General features: G+C 28.7%; 1 protein-coding gene across 1 annotated transcript; it reads left to right on the top strand.

The window, feature by feature from the left end:
- The first annotated feature begins 17,450 nt into the window (after nt 1-17,450).
- LOC111037419 (KRAB-A domain-containing protein 2-like) lies at nt 17,451-20,208 on the top strand. Its single transcript, XM_022319992.1, has 2 exons — nt 17,451-18,154; nt 18,573-20,208. The coding sequence occupies exons 1-2, from the start codon at nt 18,026-18,028 to the stop codon at nt 20,133-20,135; spliced, it is 1,692 nt and encodes a 563-aa protein (XP_022175684.1). The 5' UTR covers nt 17,451-18,025; the 3' UTR covers nt 20,136-20,208.
- Nucleotides 20,209-22,372: the final 2,164 nt, after the last annotated feature.

Raw genomic sequence — 22,372 nt, 5'->3', positions numbered from 1 at the left:
TTGGCGGCGGTGTCACGGCGGGCCGCTACCGCTTCCACCGTCCGCGATGCCGGCGTTGTCGTCAACGGCGACGGCGGTGGCTGCGGCGGCGGCGCGCGGCGGCAGCGACGACGATGACGACGACTCGCGATGGTTGTCGGTTAGTAAACTTTTGTCCACGGTCCGATCGACGCGCCTGTTGCCGCTGCTGACGCCGCCGTCCACCTGTCCTTCCGTCCGTCAACGAATATTATACGAATAAATAATTATTATTTAAACTGGAAGACGACGATTCCGCTACTGCTATAGTATGCAATCCATCCGACGGTTGTTGGCGTGCGCTTTCGTCGCGGTCGTCGTGTGTCGGTGCATCGGTGCCCCGTCGTGTTCGCCGGATAAGCTAGCAAGGTACCGGGTGGTGGTACGCACGTTCTGGACCCGTGACCGGTTCCCCAAACATTTCCCCGAATGGAGACCACAAGCACAGTGGAGCAAAGTCGTCGGTGAGTCGATTTTAATTTATCCCAGTTTAGAAAGTCTTATGATATTTACCGGCGATTTATATCCTAGACACACATTGCCTAAAGTATGATTACTTAGGTAGTGCCCAAATACTTTTAAGTATTTATTCATTTGAAAAAAATATGACTTTAAAACACTGACAAAACATAGTAAAAAAGTAAAATTATATGGGGGTAATTATTGTATTATAATATTATATTGATTAGTATTTATTGGGTATATTTTATATTATTATACCTATCTGTCTTCAGATAGGTATAATACATTAACAGCATATGTATGTAAAAACTGTTAGTCTAAAATACATACAATTGAATGGGACCGTATTGGTCCCGTTGGTTTCAATGACAAATAAATATTGTAATTAGCAAACTATTTTGATTATTTCGATTATTATTTATAAGTAGTAGGTACCGTATCAATGTACCTAAACTATGAATAGGAGAACCAATAATTTAACCAAAAACTTATAAATAATACATTTTAATTATAGTTTCTTCCATCTCAAGAATGACAATTATTATTTATTACTTAAATAGAAATGGGGATAAAACTTCACATTTTATACAGGTATCTCATACTTATCTAAATAAATATATTTCTTAGAAAATAATAAATTACTTAAATAAGCAATTCATTTTTTCTATTATTAATTATTATAATAAACATCATGTTTAAAACCATAGCTAATAAAATATTTAGTATCTATAATATAAATTAAATCGAGTTTAAGTTAAATGAGCCTAGGATGAACTAAGGAAACTTAGGAAACCCATTAGAACATTGCCAATGAGCCAACTCTGATTTTATTAGCAAGAAAATGCGAATTTAACAATAAGGGCTCTAAATAGTGTAGATATTGTCGCCATAGACTTGGTTATGTCACCGCGTATTGGTGTATATCGATTTTATGACATGTTAATCACCTGGAAATATTTAAAGACATTTTTAACAATCATAGGGTTGATTTTTTTAAGAATAATTGCTTAATATATTTTATTTTATTTAGTCTATAATAAGTGTATAATATAGTATTTTAGTAAAACAATATTTTTGTGAAGTTACCAGGATAGGTAGCTTTATATTTTATAATATAATAATGTTCCATATCGATGTCATATTTTGTCATATTTTGTCATTTTTGTATTTTTTTTTATTGACATTTAAATTTTAAATTAAAAAATATTAATGTTTTATCTTTATAGGTAGAATATTATTCAAACGCTTGTGTAGTATCATCTTCTTGACTTATGATTTTATTATAAACTGTATTTAAATTTATGACAAAGATTAACATTTTTTCTTACCTTTAAGATATATTAATGTTAAATCTGTCACAGAAATCGTCTTTAAAAATGAAAAACTCATGATGAAAAACAATTCATTAGAAATATATAGGTATCTTTAAAGTGACAACCACAAGTATCAAAAATGTAATTTTATAAACAATAAAATTGATTAATGTAATTTAATTAATTATATTAGGTACCTAATATATTCTCTTGATAGTTCTCTTGAGAAAACAATTGAAGAAAATGATTATGTTGTACATAGTGCATTGGATAGTATAAAATATTTGATTAGTACGGCGAAACTCCTAAATTGTGGATACTTATTATTCAGGTGTAATTTTTTTTTAATTATTCACTACCCATATAAAGAAATATAAAAAATTGTGTATAATGTGTGAAAAACGAATGTATGGATCGACTACCTAATGGCTAATATAAAAACCGAATGTTTTAATAAACAGAATAATGATCATTCATAAAATATTTTAATCTTAACTTAAGATTTTTTTTAAAAATAAAATGTACAACTGTTTTTTAACACATAAAAAGATTTGTGACATTTGTGTGTAAATTCAATTGTTATTCTGACTTCTAAAGTTATACTGTGAATTAAATTAAATTAAGTTGGAAAATATGCACTTTAATTACAATATTATCACTTATTAATTATTATCATTATTTATAAGTGTTAAATAAAAATGCTTAAAATCTAAAACTTATTCATTTATCATTAATTAGTATGTGGATTTGTAGGTTTATTACAACTTGTAAAACATTTATTTTGTTTTACATTTGTAAACTATAAGTTACTAATTAGTATTCATATTTTTACTTTATTTTAAATTTATATCGCTTTATATAGTTCTCGATATTGTTTTCAAGTGCATAAATATATACGCATCTGTAGCGCATCAACAACTCATTTTAATTAACGTTGTAGAAGTCAAATGACTAGCGTATAAAACTATAAACTTTACGTACACTGTAGTTTTTCTTATAAATAGGTAAATATAACACAAACACACACACACACATGCGCGCGTGTACATTATACATTAGCATATAATATAGAGGTATATGTGTGTGTGTTTTATGCTACGGATATATTGAAGGTAGGGTCAGCCAAAAGCCGCAAACAGTTTCCGGAGGGGAAAGGTTTTTTTGACGTCTCGGCTATATAGAAAGTACTAATGGTAGCGAAGTGTGGGGTAAGTTTTGAAAAGCTCCTGCTGTGAACCATCGCAATTGCCTTGGCGTTTGAAATCCATTGATGAACATGGACCTCGTTGTCGGAAGGATGCACACGCTATGTGAATACAGAAAAGGTACCTACTGTCGTTACGTGGATATGAAGCTCTTCTTTATTTTTTTATGACCATACTCTATGGTTGTCTGAGTAAATATATATTTTCTGTGTTTCTAGAAACTTTCTGAAATCGGCTAGTTTTATCATTTTGCATTATATTATACATTTAAATCTACATTATGTGTTATTATATATATATATATATATATATATACATTATTCACAAATACTGTAAACAAAATTACAAGAATATAAATGAAGACAATATTTAAAAAAATAAAGTAAACTAAAACATTTGAATGAGAGATATTGGTAAAATATTTAAAAAAAAAAATAATTCTAATGTAGGATATTATAATATAATATAAAATATAATATGCATAGTAAATTATGAATACGTTTTATGTAATTATACATTTTCTGATTTTATATGATGAATGTCAGAATGTATGAGTGTATTCCACTAATGCGGAATGTATCTTAATAACAAAAGTATCATCTAACTTACACATGATTTGTTCCTCTAAAAATATGTTCAATCAGTCAAAATAATTAATGACTAATATCACAAAAATTAAACAATCAATTGTAATCAAATCAATTTAAAGTTTTAAAAGTCATCAGTTGTAACTATACGTACTATAATAAATGTGTTAATTAATAAAAACAATAGGTATTTATAATTTGTTATAAGAAAGTGGATAATTTAATGCATTTTAAGGAATTTTCTTCATTGCCATGTTAATAAAAATGTCAGAATGTCACCCTTAAATTACCCTTCTATCTACCACAAACAAATAAATAACCATATTGTTACAATCTTTTATTTTATACACACACACACACATTCACACATAATAATTTGCTTATATTTGTTTGTTTTGTTTAAATTATTCCAAAAGTCGCTTGACGTTTATTCAAATAAAAATACAAATAAAATACATAAATATATAAACTCAACACCACATAATTGTATTCGTTTCTCTATAGTATGTAAAACAAATTCTGATAAAATATTAGAAGAAACCTTTGGCGCAAAATCAAATTGTCTGTTTCTCTGTCAAACGGGTTTGGCTATTCTACTATTCTCGGATTGTCTCAGTGAGAATCGAGAGTGTACTAAAATAATTACTAGATAATGTATAAATAATACATTTCAAACTGTAAAATGCAACTATCAAATTCAATAGGTAGGTATTGTTGTTATTACTTATTATAATATTATGGCCAATACTCCAAAACGAGGAGACATGAAAAATACCATTGTGTATCGGAGTGTATAATAATAATTATACTATTCTGTTGATGTATTATAGGTAAATACAAGTAAATAATATACACTAGAAAATAATACTGACGAAATAGAAAAACTTTGGCGTAAGAACTATGGCCTTTCTAACTTAAAGGTATTCGCACACAGATACGATATTGCTGCAGTGGGCGATATAATAATTAATAAACTGTACATGCAAGTATGTAACATATATTTTTAAGACCACAACGGAAACAATAATGTCACCATGGCCTAGTGCCTACCGGCACCTCGGAATTCGCAATGCCGAAAAATGTGTAGGAACCTATGTAATAATATGCATGAGTATGACTATCCATATTTTCCTATTAGTTATGTCTTCCTAAAATTATTGTAAATTAAAACATTTTCGTTTTATTCGATTTTTAAAAAATTACGGACCCTAAAAATTTGTCACTCTAAGTTACCCTCAATTTGATTCCTTTAGCTCTTTTTAACTACTTTTTTTCTGTTATACGTCATAAAAACCTCATTTTTAATTTTGCGTGATACGAATGTATTTTATTAATATATATTATATATTTATATAATTATAATAATAATTATAGAATTATTGTTGTTGCATTAATTATTTATTTTGATTTATAAAGATACATAAAGATACATAAATCGTTGAATATAATAATTGTATTAAAATTAAAGTCACGATCGTGGGTCAGATGTATTGACTTTTAATAAAGCATTTTAACTATCTTATTTATTTTGTAATATTTATTTTTACATTTTACTATTTTTTTTAAATAGGTAGGTATTAAATTATTTTATGAAGGTATGACGTCGTTTTGAAAAACGTATGTGTCTTTGAGTTTTTCTGATGCTATATTTGCTTTTGAACAATTTTATAACGCAATTCAATTTTGAAGATTTTCTTCATCTTCTCCAAAGGGGAGTACTCTTTGATAAACATAGGTTATCGGGTAAATAGCGTCTTATTTAACCTAGCTAAATTACCTACCAAACGATGACGTGGTTTGATTTGTTGTTTTAGTTGATAAAAGACAGAGAGAGGATTACAGTACCTGTATAATGTATAGTTGTTTACAATATAACTCAAATAGAATTGAATGCTCTATTAGTAGATACCATATTGAGTAGCAATCCGCTTGGTCCTCGGTATGCTAACATGTTTTCGATCCAACATACAACGAATAAACAGTCACCTAAGTAACTAGGTATTTTTAATAACTGTAATAAGTAATGACTAATGAGTAACTATATCTTAATATATAACAAAAAATAATAATATAAATATACATAATACATAGGTGCCTAAGCCATCGTTATAACTACTAGTTGTTGTGACTGTCACCACTCAAAAAATATCACGGTCTATGCTCATTTATTTAGTGTTACTACCTATCTGCCTATATATTATATGTTTGTAAATTGATGTATTCTTAGTACACTTATTGGCTATTGAGGCCATTCAGATATTGTAGATTGTACTCGTACATTAACTGTAAAACTAAATGTAGGTCCCAGCTACTGCAAATTCAAAATTCGTATCTATCCAATGCAGCATGTGTAGCTGAATTATAACATAAGTTACTAATAGGCAACAGTTAATAATAATAATATAAATTATCAAAATATATGATAAATTCATTACCTATTGAATGTTTTTGGCCTTTTGGGGTTTTAGATTCTGAACAGTGAGCAGGTAATATAAATACATGTAATTTTACAAAATATTGTGTTTTTATTTTTATCTGCAGACACTTTTTTAGTAGAATAAATGTTTTGACTTTCAACTACGAGTGTGGTTTCTGGTTGCAAATTAGATCTATTTAGTACTTTAGAGGACAAAAGTAAAAATTATATTTTAGCTTTGTTTATTACCATAGAGACATAAATAAACAAAAACAAAAAAAATTAAATTAAATTCCTAACAAAATGTAACATGCTACTACTAGATATTTTTCCACTGCACTGTACCCAAAAACATATACAGAGTGGCATGCTATATTTTTCATTGTAGTAAGGTCTTATTTTAAGGCTAGTAAGGTTATATTTTTTATCGTACGATTAAGGTCTTTACGATTATTCACGATTTTAAAATTACTGTTTGATACATATTTTTGTATTGCATGAAGCATAATGCCTTTCTACATTGCTATACATTGGTTGCAATTTTTGTCGTTTTCGAACTTTTGAATTTTTGGCCTATTATAATTTTATTTTTCAGTGTTGGTAATATTTTAGATTCATTTTTGTGTCTTAAGACATTTTTGTTGTAGAAAAATGCTTAGAATTTCAACTTTGAGCTTGGTGTCTAGTTGAAAATAGTTTTAAATAATCAGAAAAAAAACAAAAACAAATTAAGAGGAGCTGGAATTTTTATTAGAAACCAGTTTTTGTTAAAAATCAATTTTGTTAATTTGTTGTTAATAATACGTTTATGTTATAGTTATTTAAAAATAGAAACAGTTTTTTTTTAAGCTTTTGAAATTAACATTTCTATTATATCTACAACATTTTATTATTTGTATTTATAAACATAATATATTATGTGTAAATTTGATCAAACACGTACAACTGAGTATTCCTTTTACAGTGGTTGGTGAGTACCTCTATTATATTTTTATTAGATAAAGTCACAATGTTTTTTTATAAACATTTAAAGTTAACATTTTGACAAAATTGCATATGTAAACAAAATATAAGGATTTCCCTTCAAATTATAAGTCATTTTGTTGTTATTGAAAACATTTTTGTCTTAAAGACTTGAAACTCTCCACTATTACACTATTAGGTACTTTCATCATAACTGCCTATAGGTACACAATAACATTTTCAAATTATTTATATCTACTAATTTTAGGTTAAGTACCTATTTATTATTATTATGCTATATTATACACACAATATACCTAATATCTAATATATTGATCACACCTTACTGCAGTAGTAACTGTACTAACATTATACCTATAGGATTTTTTTTTGTCAAAAATTTGTTCAACTAGCTATTCTAATAATATAATAATAATAATAATATAAATATAATTAAATACAAACTATCATTAGAAATAGAAAATAGAGGCTGATCCATCCGTCTCCTTAGCTCCGAATCTTTTTAGTATAATACAATGAGTTATCATTAAATTTAACAAGTTACAGTGACCTACTCCTCGAGAATTAAGTTCCTCTATTTCTTAAATAATTGATTAATATGCAAATATGCTAATTATGATGCATTTCGTCATAAAAGGAATGTCAGCAAAATTGAAGTCTATGTATAATATACGAATTTGTATAAGCTCATCTGGAAATAAATCGTAATAAAGTATACATTTTTACTCAAGATTTAAAATGTGGGTTGTAATAAAAAGCTTGTTTATATTATTTTGCTTTGAGTTTTACACAGGAATTCTATTTTAGCTATGGAAATACCATAATAATGCTCTCATAATATCATTATAATACGTATAATATGCGCGAGAGGAGTGGTTGTGTCAGATACGTTTCCACTAGCGACGTTCAAAAAGACCGGAAATCCCTTTTACTATTCTCCCACAATTCTTGAAAAGTATTAATGCAATTATACGTTCCGGAGGTGTAGGAAAAGTATTGTAATTTATTTTACCTCTTGGGTACTAAAATGTAGAGGCAACCAACGACATAATAAACACAATATTTTTGTTCTATTATTTAGTTTAAGTTTGAGGAAAATATTCGAAATGATGGAATATATTATTTATTCAACTAAATTATATTAACATCAACATTTTTTTTTTAACAAGTAAAAGTAAATAAAGAAATGATATATTTTATCGTTTTTAATTTAAATAGGTAGTTGATGAATGAACTATAGACGAGAAAAAATGGGTTATTGCTTGAGTAATTTCTGTTAGATGCCACTCAAACGAATTAATTTATACTATAAAAAAGTCTGTTTTTATTATTGGCTTACATATTTGTAGTAATTTTTGATTTTATTCATACAATATTTGTGTTATTTTTTATATCTAAATAAAACTTGAATAAATTAATCAAAATACTTTTAACACTTAATATCTTCTTTATATTACTTGGAATGAAAACAAATTAATGAGGATGTCGTACCCGCGTGTATTGTCTCTATCTTACAAACTTGAAATATATCAAAATTGTGTTGAGAAAAATCAATTTTGTGTTGATAGCTTCGATATTATAGGATATTGGTCTATTATCAAACTTAAAGGTAAGTAAGAACTTTATATGTGTTATCTCGTTTGTTTTTACAATATTTAATTTTTTTAAAGAATTAAATAGATATATAAGATACATAAGATATATAGATTATATGGATAACGCATCTCACTTAAAAAATTAAATATTGTAAAGAACCAACGAGAGAACACAGATAATTAAATAAAGATTTTAATTTTTACCATAAGTCAATTCACACTATATGTTTAATAAGTAAAAATTTACTCCGTTAAGTCATTTTACTGCCATAAATGTAATATATCTCTGTATTTTTTTTACTATAATCATAAAGCACACGATTTATTTATACACGTTTCTGTATTATGCAATTTATATTCCTTTCCGCCAACAAACCGGTTTCGAAAAAACAAAAATTGTTTAATTTCCATGTTCTGCCAGTTTATATTTTTGAAAATACTTTTCTACAAAATATTGGTCGGGAAACATGTAATAGCTCATCAATGTAACAATAACCACAATAAGTGAAACGTTTTAAATTTTTATCATTTTAATTATTTGTAATAGTATAATTGCACGTCATTATAAATTAATATAAATTAATTTTATGAATAAACAATAATTGGATTTAATAAAAACATATAAATATGTATTTGAGCTGGGTATAACTTTTTTTCTAATCAGTTTTTGTGAGGCTGATTTTCGTAAAGGTTTGTTTATTGCCATAGAAACATAAATCAACAATAAAAACGAAAAATTAAATTAAGTTCCTAACAAAATTTAGCATGCTACTCGATATTTTCCCACTTCACTATACCCCAAAACATATTATATACCTTGCTAGTAGCATGCTATATTTTTTATCATATGATTAAGGTCTTTACGATTATTCACGATTTTCAAATCACTGTTTGGTACATATTGTTGTATTATACGTGAAACATAATGCATTTCTACGTTGCAATTTTTGTTATTTTCGAACTTTTAAATATTTTGGCCTATTAGTATTTCTTTTTCCAGTGTTGGTAATATTATTTTAGATTTATTTTTGTGCCTAAAGACATTTTTTATTGTAGAAATATGATCAAATCTTCAACTTGAAAAATAAAGAAATATAAATACTAATGAGTGTTTGCAAAGTGTACAAATACAGTTTTAATGTGTAGTTAATTTATTATATTATTTAGTGCATATAATATTATATACGTAGGTACATAATACCTACAATTAATAGCAATACCATTTTACCGTCATAAATTTGGTTTGAAAAAGGCATCCGGTGATTTTCGGAACCCATAATTCTAATGTACCAAAACTATCATTGTCTGCGCTCGATGTGGTATAGTATACAGTAGGTACATAGTTGTATATAATATATATAGTTATCTGTATATGCTTTCACCTACTCTAAAATGGTTGTGAATCAAACCCGACGAGGAGAGCAATAAGTTAGAGCTAAGAAGAAGTGTTTGCGGCGGCGAACGCGCCGAGATATAGAGAGTCAGAGAAATTTCGGTACCGGAAATTTACGATCGAGAGGATATCATCTTCCGGTATACATTTCCGTCCCACCTAACCCCCAGACACCGGGACTGCAGGCGCACATGGTTATACCTATACGCGTGTCTGGCGCACGTTTCTCACACCAACAAATCACCACCACCACCACCACCACCTCCAACACTCCCCACTACCACTACCACCACCAAACTACCACCTTAATATGCCACCCTACGTTCCACCGCTCTCAGTACAATAATATCATTGGCGTGGAGGTGTGTAAAGCTGCTCCCAGCTTTTGTTATCTTTTCGGCTCAATTAACCTATGCCACTTCTCCAGTTCTCCCTACCAGTCTACCACACCCCTCAAGAAATCATGTGTCTATATATTATATAGGTAACCCACCTCAGCGGGCTGAGCGAGAAAAGGGCCACAGATTCATTTGTCAAACGGCTAAGCCAAATCGATGCCCGTGGTGTCAACGAGCGAGCGAGAGATAAACATGATTTGGCAAGACGCCATGCCGCCGGTTTCCTTGTGATGGAATTTATAATTTGATAATAACCGGCCGTGACAAGGATAAACGACAAAGGTTTACCAACGGTTAAATAATTGATCACATGAGAAGACTGCTACTGTATACGCTATAGCTACTATATTCCACCTTCTCATTGCATGTGTTGACAATATCAATCTATATAATATATTATTCATTTATATTTAATCGTATATCCCTGAAAATCGAAACATCGTCCTCGGCCTTCGTTCATAATATATAATATTATGTACCTGTCAAGGACGTTGAATGTTGACAAGGAAAATCTCAGGTAAAAATATATAGTAGTTAATGTTTACCTAAATGGTTATTTATATACAATGTACATTGAACCGACAATGATGGTTGTGTATAGTACAATCAGGCGAGTAACCAGGATTTTTTTTAGAAATAGAATAACCATATGAAAACACATTTTCTTATATATCTAAAGCACTTACTAAACATATTTTTTTCATAAATGCGGTCGTGGTTGGGGGGTGTTACATTACCAACACCGTAACCCTACATATGACTACACCGTTGAGTATAATAAATAGGTACCCTGCAGTACACCTTCCACCAAACCGTATTGTAATAATTCCAGTAGTAGAAATGTTGCATGGTATTATGGTAATATTATATGGAATGATTTATGGTATTGGTTGGCTAATGCGAAAAAGTCAATGCAAACAAACATAATTTTTATAAATTATGAAAGGTGTTGTGGTGTACAGTAGGTTGTTTGTATAATTTCAAATACTATGTCTATAATAAGTAATATATATATTAAAACTTTCAGTTGCATAATATATTAATATACCTATACCACTGTAAATACTAAGTATAAATTTCTCACTAATTAACATTTTGATCATACCATTTTTTAGTGTTGGGCTTAATGTAATTATTTTTATATTTCAAGCGTCATTCACAATGTACGCAGCTTAAGAGAAATGAGGATTTGTATTATACTTGACGCCATATAATACTCTTTGAGCTTTAAATCATTTAACCACGACGGGCGAACAAATTAAATTATTCGTCATTAGACACGGTTTTCGTCCGAAAATGTATACAATTTGGTCACGTCCACTTGCCGCAGGCGATTGCGACGTTCCTTACAAGTCACAAATATATCTAAAAAAAAAAAAAGAAAATCATTTATGAAATGCAGTACATTATTATTATATTGTATTATTATTACAGGACGATGCGTACGGCGCACACCTGTGTGATCCGGCAGAGTTCAGTAACATTAACTGGTGTAGTCACGTGATAACACACACGCACACACTTTATAGTATGCACGCAAATACTATCCATTCAACACCGTGACAAATTGTGTCTCTAATTTTGGGTTCCGCGTACATCCCGGCGGCCATCTAAAAATACGCGTATTGCCGTGACCGGCCGACATTGTTGGTGTGCCAACTGGGCCCGGCGGACACGTGCACGTCTCGTATTCCCGTCAGATACTCATATATCGTGGTATCGTACCTCAAATGGTTATGGCGTGTGTCCGTTGACGTCCCTTGTGATACAACGTGTGTACCATTTTTTCTAACTACCCTTCCATCCCCATCGGTTACCTGTACCGACCACCCCGATTATTGATTTACCACCGAACACAAGACCATTGGAGATCAATCACCTGGACGACAAAGACCACACTGAAATAGATAACAATGTATCCCGGATTCTGACCGAAAGTAAAGTTTGATGTTACCCCAACCACCGGAGTGAAAAAAATCGAACGTCCGTAAGATTAACATAGAAGATAGAACTATAAAACATTTAGTCATGATTAAAAAAATACCCATTTTTTATAACGGATCTAGATGCTTTTTCTTCAACTCAATAATAATTCATCGAATTATGTTAACACGTTTTTATTTTTACTTATGATACGTGGTTGTTTTGTGGGGGAAACATATTAGAATAACCCCTATGACAAATATGTGCGACGATCGTGGCTCAATTTTTATTGGCCGTATTGTAGATAAATCGGTGTAATTACAGTCATAAACATCACACATTAGAGAATTATGTTCATGGTCGCAGTTTTAAAGACCCTGTCAATAAAATAATAATATACTAAATTATTAACCAAGTAATCTCATCCCATTGTTTTATTTAATAGTGAATTTATTCACATTTTAAAATTTTCGGAATTGTTTATGCAATTACATTTTTTTCCTTGGTTATACTAACTTTTTTTTTAATGTGAACCCAAAGGTGCTTTTTTCCCGGAGTGTCCTGTGGAGATACAAACGTTTTCCAAATGAGAACTACCCATTTTTAAAGCAAATTGTAAAGGGGATATTTTTTCGATAATGTTGGTGTACATAATTCGAAACCTGAACTAGTAGTTTTTGAACTATTTGATTTTAAGTATTAAGGATAATAGTTTTTGATAACAGGTTTATAAGATATGAGAGCTATGATGATTTGAAAATTACCTTAATTTATTATTTATTGCAATCTTATAATATTTGTAAAAATTATCTAAGTATAAAAAGAACTGGACAAATTACTCATCACATCTATTTTGTATTTTATGCATAATCATTATTAAGGACTATTAACTATCATCATTATTAGACCTTAGTTGAAAAATGCGAAAACTACTCGTTTGAATTTCAATTTAGATGCATCAAAATAATTGTTCGAAAAATCAAATGACTTAAAATGTACAGTAATACATATTACGATTCTCATTTAAAAAAATAAGTTGTATCACCATAGAAAACTTATTAAATGGTAAAAATAATAAGTCTATAATGTCTATATTACAGTTATAGTAGTTGTATATACACCAGAGGTATTCAAACTTTTTCATCCCACGGCTCCTTTAAGTCTTCACAAAATGTTGACACCTCGAAAATTATAAATGGCAAAAAAATCAATGTTTATGTATGAATGTAATTTATATTTTATAATTTATACTTATTATTTATTTACCATATTATATATATAAAAAAAAAATTAAAGCTATATTTAGGGAATGATTGTTGTAGACAATTCAATGTTTCCCAACCGGTGTGTCTCAATGATAATAGCAAACGTTTTTCGTAAAAATATTTATTTGTTTTCAATTTTATTTTACTACACGGCTCCCTTCGACAACTCCCACGACGCCCCTAGCTAGGAGCCGCGACGCACAGTTTGAATACCTCTGGTAGGTACACACTATGCCTAGTAGTATACAGTGTAAAGTATGTTAATGAATTTAAATTCAGTAACCTTAGTAGGTACTTACATAATAACTATTATGTAGTGCAGATGTTTAAGTGCAGTTTTTTTTATGTATAAGTAATAAATTACATATATTAATTATTTTATAATGGTAAAAGGGAAGCTGCACTAAAATATTCTCACCACATTCGGAACTCAGGTAAGGTTAGCTTACTTTCCAATTAACCAACACACTGTATAGTCAACCCCTATTTCTTCGAGGGTTTTTAATAATAATTATTTCTTAATGTATTAATGTCTTTACCCTAATGGTAACTTTCGTAATCACTATTCAGATGTCAGAAGCCATTAGTCATTACGCGAATCGAATAAAACTTCATATGAAAAATAAACATTAGGTTTATTTTCTGGTAGTCATGAAAAACTAGCGAATGTGACGATTCACATTTAATATAAATTAGAGACGATCAATAATTTGTAAATATGTCATAATTAGTCAATCTTAAGAGTTGAGGGTGGCCTTCTAAATATTTAATTTTTATTACCCAGCGTCCTTTACATAGTTTTAATATAACTATTTACTAAGTAGGTACTTTACATATTAGATATAACTAAGTAAATAACAATATCATTTTAATACAATATGTGTACAATTAATATTGTATAATTATATGAAACTAGGAAACAAAGAAATAAACTAATGCTTTACTTGCATTTAAATTTTCCATTACTATATTTGATGTTTATTTGGATGATTCATCATCCAAATAGTGTACGAAACCAGTAAATATAAAATGACTATTTTTCATTAGTTGATTATCATAATGATATACCTCAGATACTAATTATTTATTAAATTGATGTAAATGTAAAAACTTAAAATTATAATATATATAGGTACCTAATATCAAAAATCGAAAAAAATGTATTTATAATTATAGGATAGGTATCCTAATATGCTTTAACTTTCAAACATGGTTTAAGTTTTCGAGTTTACCGTGGGAACCCTACTTATAAAATACATACACTAAAATAGAAGGAATCTAATGAGTTATATTTTCATTAAAAATAAAATCCTAATCACAAATCTACAGTTTTTGATTCAAGTAAATAACTTTACTTTTGATTTCTGAATTGTATCTGAAGTATATTATTCCGACCAACGAATTTGTTTCTTGAGATCCCAAGTATTATGAATAATTTATTGTAGATCAACATTTAATTAAGAATATCGATAACTATTTTACGTTGACCGAATTAAAAACTGTCAATAATTTTGTTTACAATTTAAAAAACTATAAAATCTTTAGTTAATTTATACATACATATATTTATATTTCAGGATTGAAAATAACATTAGTGTTGCAAATTTATATAGGTTTACAATGTTAACATAATAATATTAAGAGGATGTCTGAGCATTAAAATATGTTTTTATTGTTTGACAACTGACTCACGGGCATCATATCATGACAAATTGCTGTTTTATGTTGTTATCAAAAAACAACACTAATTTTAATAAAATTCATCTAGTTTTATTTAAAATTAAAAGTAATCTTAAGTTAAAAAGTTATCAATACCATTAAACACCTTTCTTCACAATCGCTAAAAATATATTAACGCACTAGTCTGACCTAAGTACAACATACCAAATTGGCGTTCAGCTGCAAAACCAACCCTGTGTTTTTAGATTTAGTTTATATTAGAGTGATATAACATATTACCATACAATACTATTATAATAAGTACTATGATTAATTTAATTAATTATGAGTTAAAAACATTATTTGTGTTTGTAGTTTGTACGTTGGTTTTTTACGACACAACAATTTATATCTAAGTTTTAATTAGATAAAATATTACCTACATATCAAATAAATTATTATAATATCTAACGTATAAATATCGATATTGTTTTTTAATTTAAGTTTGATGATGACAATACATTTTCTATGTTACACTTGGGTTGGATAGAAGGGAGACAGTAGATAGTTCGCTGATATTCAATTATTAAGGGTATTATTGAATTTACTTATGGTTTTTAGGTAGGTTAGTATAGTACTCATTTAAAATAGCTCGAAAAAAATGAATTATTCTAAGAAACTTCTAATATTTTTAGTGATATAATCTTAATTTGTTTACCAATATTGTATTTATCGACATTTGATATGCAAATATAATCATTAGCATTCATCTTTTCCTCAATGACAATGTCTTGCCTCTGTAAATTATAAGTTATAAAATTGTATTTGTATTTGAACAAGTACATGATAAAATCAACTAAAGACACATTCCAAAAGTGCAAGAATTGTTCATTAAATTTTATCAATCTGAGTGTAGATTTTTGTCATTTACGGGCAGAATAGATTTTTTTCAAGACACTATACAACGGCTAAAACGATATATTATTTAACTCAAAGAGGACTGAAAAATGTTTTTTTTTTCTTTTCAACAGTTGTGGAGTTGAAACGAATAATAAATTGCATTTTAGAGTGAAGGAATGAGCAAGTAAAAAAAAAAAATGCGAAGTTAGCTATTTTTTATATTTAAGCTCAGAAAGTATCAACACATTTTTAGTATAATAAGGATTAATAAAATGTACATTATTAATATTGAACAATAACTCCATTTAATATAATTGGTATGAAATCAACGATATTTCAATTTACAAAATGTACTTCCTTGATGGTTAGATCGACCTACTTAAATGCACTAATGTTTATTTTTGCGACGTTGAAGCTTTCTGCAATAAGTTAATTTTATTATATGTCACAATATTTTATGATTAACCACCAGTTTGCGATGGAACGAATTCTAGTAGGATAAAAAATTAGTTTTACGTAGATCGATGTTCTAATGTATACATATATTGAGCCTTTATGTGTTATTATACTTGTTTATTCGGGGAATGGAAATTCAAAATGTATATACCCTTATTATTATATAAGTGATGTAGTTTAAGATGAAAATAACTTTTTTTAGTATATTTTTAATTTTGCAGTTCGCAAACATACTGCAGCGCAATATTTACTAACCACAACTTCACTATATTAATTATGTTTAAAGTGTTTGGTTTAAGCTCGTGTTTGTTGTGTCTGAGTACACTGCAAAAAAGGTAGGTATTCACTTAAAACGATCCAATATTTTTCCATGTGAATTGACGGCTGGTTATTTACTGGTTTCGGGTATATATCCGCAACTGTTTGGGTTGAAAATGGGCGTAAACGAATAAGTGGAGGGAATAAAAGAAACAGAGATAGAAAAAAAAGGAAAAAATAAGGTAGGTATATGAGAGGAAAATTGTGAAAGAGTTTTCTTTTCGCCTTATAATATAATATATATATATAGGAATAGTGCGTAAAGCTCTTAAGACGATAAAGTCTGGCGATAATTTATCGGTATACTGTTGTAATTTCCATTAACGTAATAAACGGTTGAACTGGGATTTATGGTCGCTGCTATAGACGCGCGTTAGAGACGAACATTAAAATTGACAATGTCCCAACCCTAGTACGGTGTACTAATACGGCTATACAGCAGCCCACCAAGTGTATCAACTCTATTGTGGTTGTGGTGTTTTCATTTTCAAAACGTCACGATTCTCGATTGTTATATATTATAATAACAATACTATTATGTTTTAAAAATAATAGAAAAAAATAATAATAAACGTACATTGTGATTTGTAATGGTCATACAAGATTAACTCAAGTATTTCAAACGGCAAAATAAATAACAACCAATACGAAAAACATGCGTAGACCGAAGACCGATACTTACTAGTTACAATCAGTCTATACGCCAATAAAATCTCCTAATTGAGCTGCATTAACACACCTCACAAACTCACAAATTGAATGCAACACTATTTCCGGACCAGAATCAAATAATATATATGTCGTAGGCATATAGTCAAATCAGGCATTTTATCAAATGCCTAGGCATATAGTCAAAAAATTTAATGTTTATGCAATTTCACTATCCGCCTAGACATTTAGTTAAATGCCTAGTCATTTAATTAAATGACTAGGCATTTGACTAAATGCCTATTTCATGCCAGGCAAATAATAAAAAAACATTAGCTGTGTATTATTTATTAATATGAAAAACACGTAGATACTCGTATATGAAATAATATGTTTAATTTTGTGTTAATTATTATTTAGTATTGTTTTAAAAATGAAATCATAAATATATTCAGGTAATAACTAATTAGATGTGATAGACATAAATGATAGTACGAGTATTTTGTATAGCATATATAGTCAATATAGTCTATAGTACGAGTAGTGAGTACTATATATTCTTATTAAATAAAAATAAAAGTTCCATTGGTTTTTACCTTGGAAAATTAACGTGGGTACTAGGTTGTATGAGAACCTTATCTATATTGAGTACCGTGGGACAAATTATAATCTTATCGATTATAACGACAAAAATATGACGTTACCAAAAAAGATACAGAACATGCGATTGAATTGTACAATAATTTAGTTTAGTACGTCTATTACGTTTACGTAAATCGTATGTAGTGTGATCGTGATTGCATGTAATATTGTAACATAGGTATACCAATTGACATTTTTTGTATATTTAAAATTTTGATTGTTTTTATTTGTATTTTAAAATATAATATGTCACACAGTGTATTGTTTTATGAAAAATTAAAATCAATTTACGACAACCAAGATAAAAAAAAGCCATGGAGTCAGGAAGACTACGACAAAGCTCTAAACGAAATCAATGATGCGAAATTGAATCCAGGTAAAACTAAAACTCAAAACCAATATTATTTATGTCGTAAATATGATCTGATTGAAGTAGGAAATGTTAAACATATTATTTTAAAACCAAAAACTAAAACCGAAAATATTATTTATGTTGTACCATATGAAAACTATTTTGAAAAAATCGAAGAAAGCCATAAAGCGACTGGTCATGGTGGAAGGGATAAAGTTGAGCAGAATTTAAAAAATAAATACAACATTCCTCGAATAGCAATCCAAATATTTATTAATTTGTGTACAACTTGTAACAAAAAAAAATCAAAACCTTGTAAAGGCGTCGTTATAAAACCAATATTATCGGCAGATTTTAATTCAAGAGGGCAAATTGACCTTATTGATTTCCAATCAACACCCGATGGAAATTTTAAATGGGTCATGAACTATCAGGATCACGCAACCAAATATTTATATCTTCGACCACTTACTTCAAAACGAGCCACCGAAGTTGCACACGAACTTTTAAAAATTTTTTTGAAACAAGGAGCACCTCAAATACTTCAGTCTGATAATGGGCGAGAATTTACAGCGAAAATAATTGAAGAATTGGCAGAATTGTGGCCTGAATGTAAAATAGTACATGGGCGGCCACGGCACCCTCAGAGTCAGGGATCTGTAGAAAGATCAAATCAAGATGTTGAAAACATGTTACGAGCTTGGGTCGTAGACAATAAAAGTACCAAGTGGTCAATCGGAGTTTATTTTGTACAATGGCAAAAAAACATTTCACATCATCGAATTTTAGGTCGTTCGCCATATCGAGCCTTGTTTGGCACTGAACCGAAGGTAGGTCTTAGTTCTACAAACTTACCTGCCAAAATTATTCAAAAATTATCAAGTGAAGAAGATTTTGAAAATATTTTACAAGACAATTCAGAACATAATTTTGACAATATACCTTCAAAGAAAAAAATATATAGTGACATAAATAATATCTGCAGTGTTTGTGAAAAATCAGGTAGTGAACTAAAATGTACTATATGTAAAAGAAATATTCATTCTGATAATTGCAGCTATTCTATAAATAATAGTAACGATATTGAAAATATTTGTCTGCTATGTAATAATGAAAAACAGATAAAAGTTAACCGCATTGAATCTTACAAACGGCAAACAATAGCAGCTAAAAAAATGACAGAAAATAGTGAAAAACTATTTAAAGAACTAAAGGTTGGTGATCAAATAGTAATTAGTGTTCCAAAAGTAGACCGAGGACCTCTCGATAGTCAAAATATAAATGGGTTAGTGATAGACATTCGGAACGGCGTTTACCAAATTGGTACAGAAGTTGGTATAATAAAAAATTGGTGTTCAAGAGAAGAACTTCAACTAGTGTCGAATAATGGTTTAGAAGATAGCAAAATACAAAAAGACAAATTCGTGTCCATACGTGAAGCAGTAGCAAACTTATCAATTTTCAACGGTCAAGGTTTTGTTAAATGTCAATGTCAAGCAGGAAAGCGGCAATGTCAAACCAATAGGTGCTTATGTTTTAAGAAAAATCTTAAATGTTCCAGCAAATGCCACCAAATAACAACATGTGACAACAAGCAATAGGTAACAAAAACTTGTAATTATAATATACCTTTTTTATTTATTTTTTATTATTTCATTTTTAAAACAATACTAAATAATAATTAACACAAAATTAAACCTATTATTTCATATACGAGTATCTATGTGTTTTTCATATTAATAATTAATACACAGCTTTTTTATACATAAAATAGCAATAAATAACTGATAGAAAATATATTGAAATTTTTAAAATAATACAAAATGTTTTTTTATTATTTGCCTGGCATGAAATAGGCATTTAGTCAAATGCCTAGTCATTTAATTAAATGACTAGGCATTTAACTAAATGTCTAGGCGGATAGTGAAATTGCATAAACATTAAATTTTTTGACTATATGCCTAGGCATTTGATAAAATGCCTGATTTGACTATATGCCTACGACATATATATAAAAAAAATGTAATTTTGTATAACGAAATATAATATATATCCTAGTTACAACGCATGATTGTTTAAATTAAAATCAGGTGAACTACCTAGAATATTTCATAGGTTTTTTTTAAAAATATACATAATATATACTACGACTAGGCATTTAACTAAATGTCTAGGCGGATAGTGAAATTGCATAAACATTAAATTTTTTGACTATATGCCTAGGCATTTGATAAAATGCCTGATTTGACTATATGCCTACGACATATATATAAAAAAAATGTAATTTTGTATAACGAAATATAATATATATCCTAGTTACAACGCATGATTGTTTAAATTAAAATCAGGTGAACTACCTAGAATATTTCATAGGTTTTTTTTAAAAATATACATAATATAACGATTGTCATTTGTAGCCAAAGTCAATAAAGAACAGACAAAAATAAAATAAATTTTGCCTTGTACCTATTTACATTATGCTATTTACACTTATAATTCTTCTTTGAACTTTAGAACAAAATTTATTTGTTCATAAAAGAATAAATTACCCAGTTACCCATGGTACTTCAAAGAGTGATAAAGTAAAATCGAATTTCTGGGTGATAATAATAATGTTTGAGATGATCGTTGATCGTTTATTGTTTTGTACATTATTATATTATCTATATAAATAATTATACCGTTGCATTCAATTGCAGTCGTCGAATATACCATGCGATATTATCGTTCATAAAATATAATCGTAATATTTATTGTTAAGCCGGTTGACATTCAAAAGCGAAGGTATTAATAATTATAAAAAAATTATACTTCTTATAAATAATATAATTATAATAAAAACAACTTTATCTTAGGACTAAATAGTAAATTATACATGGTTTTGTAGTAACTAGAGTTCTGTAGTGGATATTAAAAGCACTAATTGACAGTTAGTGAATTTTGAAGATAAATTTCATGAGAAGTCGACTACTATTATTTGTCTATTTTTTAGACTAACCTAACTTGAACATTATAAATTATAATATTATATAAAGTAATTATTTCGATAATAAATCATATAATATATCAATAACGGTAGAATAAGTGTATACAACCTTTTGTGATTTTAGAATATTTTATCTCCTTATAAAAATCTACTTTTAACCTAACCATCAAGGAACGCAAGGTTAATAACGAGTAAGTAATTACTATTTATTAATTAATTAGCCTAAAATACTCCGTTAACCTAACATAACCTTTTTTTAAAGATTGATTTGTATTAAATTGTTGTGTATTTACACTACGTTTGAGATGTTGACACGGCTTGTAGATTTTGAAAAATAATAATAACTAAAATTGTAATCATTTTCAAATAAAATATTTCATCTAAAAATAATGACAATTTGAAAACTCATTACCCTTAGAACTGAGTGCAACCATAAAACTATTGTTGAATTGCTTGTTACAATTTCGGTTTTTAATGTTTCTATTAGTTTCTGTGAGGAACTGTGGAGCTTTATATCTTCTCAGGTAGGAAAATTATTCTGGTTGGTACTTTCGAGAGGCAGTAAAAATTAAAAATTCTCAGTTCTTTTCATTAATATAATTAATATAATGAGAAAAATAAAATTAGGGAAACCGGAAACTTTCGCGACAAATTCAATTTTCTGATTTTTTTGTTATTTAAACACGAATAAGATAATTGAAACATCTTTTCCAGATGCTTATACCATCATTTTTTATAGTTGCATGGTATAATTTTCAAAATGTTGACTTTTTTAGAACTATATATACCTATAATACGTATAGAAATGTGTGTTTTTTTTAGTATTTGATAAAAGAAATGTTTAATCGGACA

Source organism: Myzus persicae, unplaced genomic scaffold (assembly GCF_001856785.1).
Source record: "Myzus persicae strain clone G006 unplaced genomic scaffold, MPER_G0061.0, whole genome shotgun sequence".
Lineage (NCBI taxonomy): Eukaryota > Metazoa > Arthropoda > Insecta > Hemiptera > Aphididae > Myzus > Myzus persicae.
The sequence above is the reverse complement of the archived record's forward strand: the minus strand, read 5'-3'. Positions and strand labels throughout refer to the sequence as shown.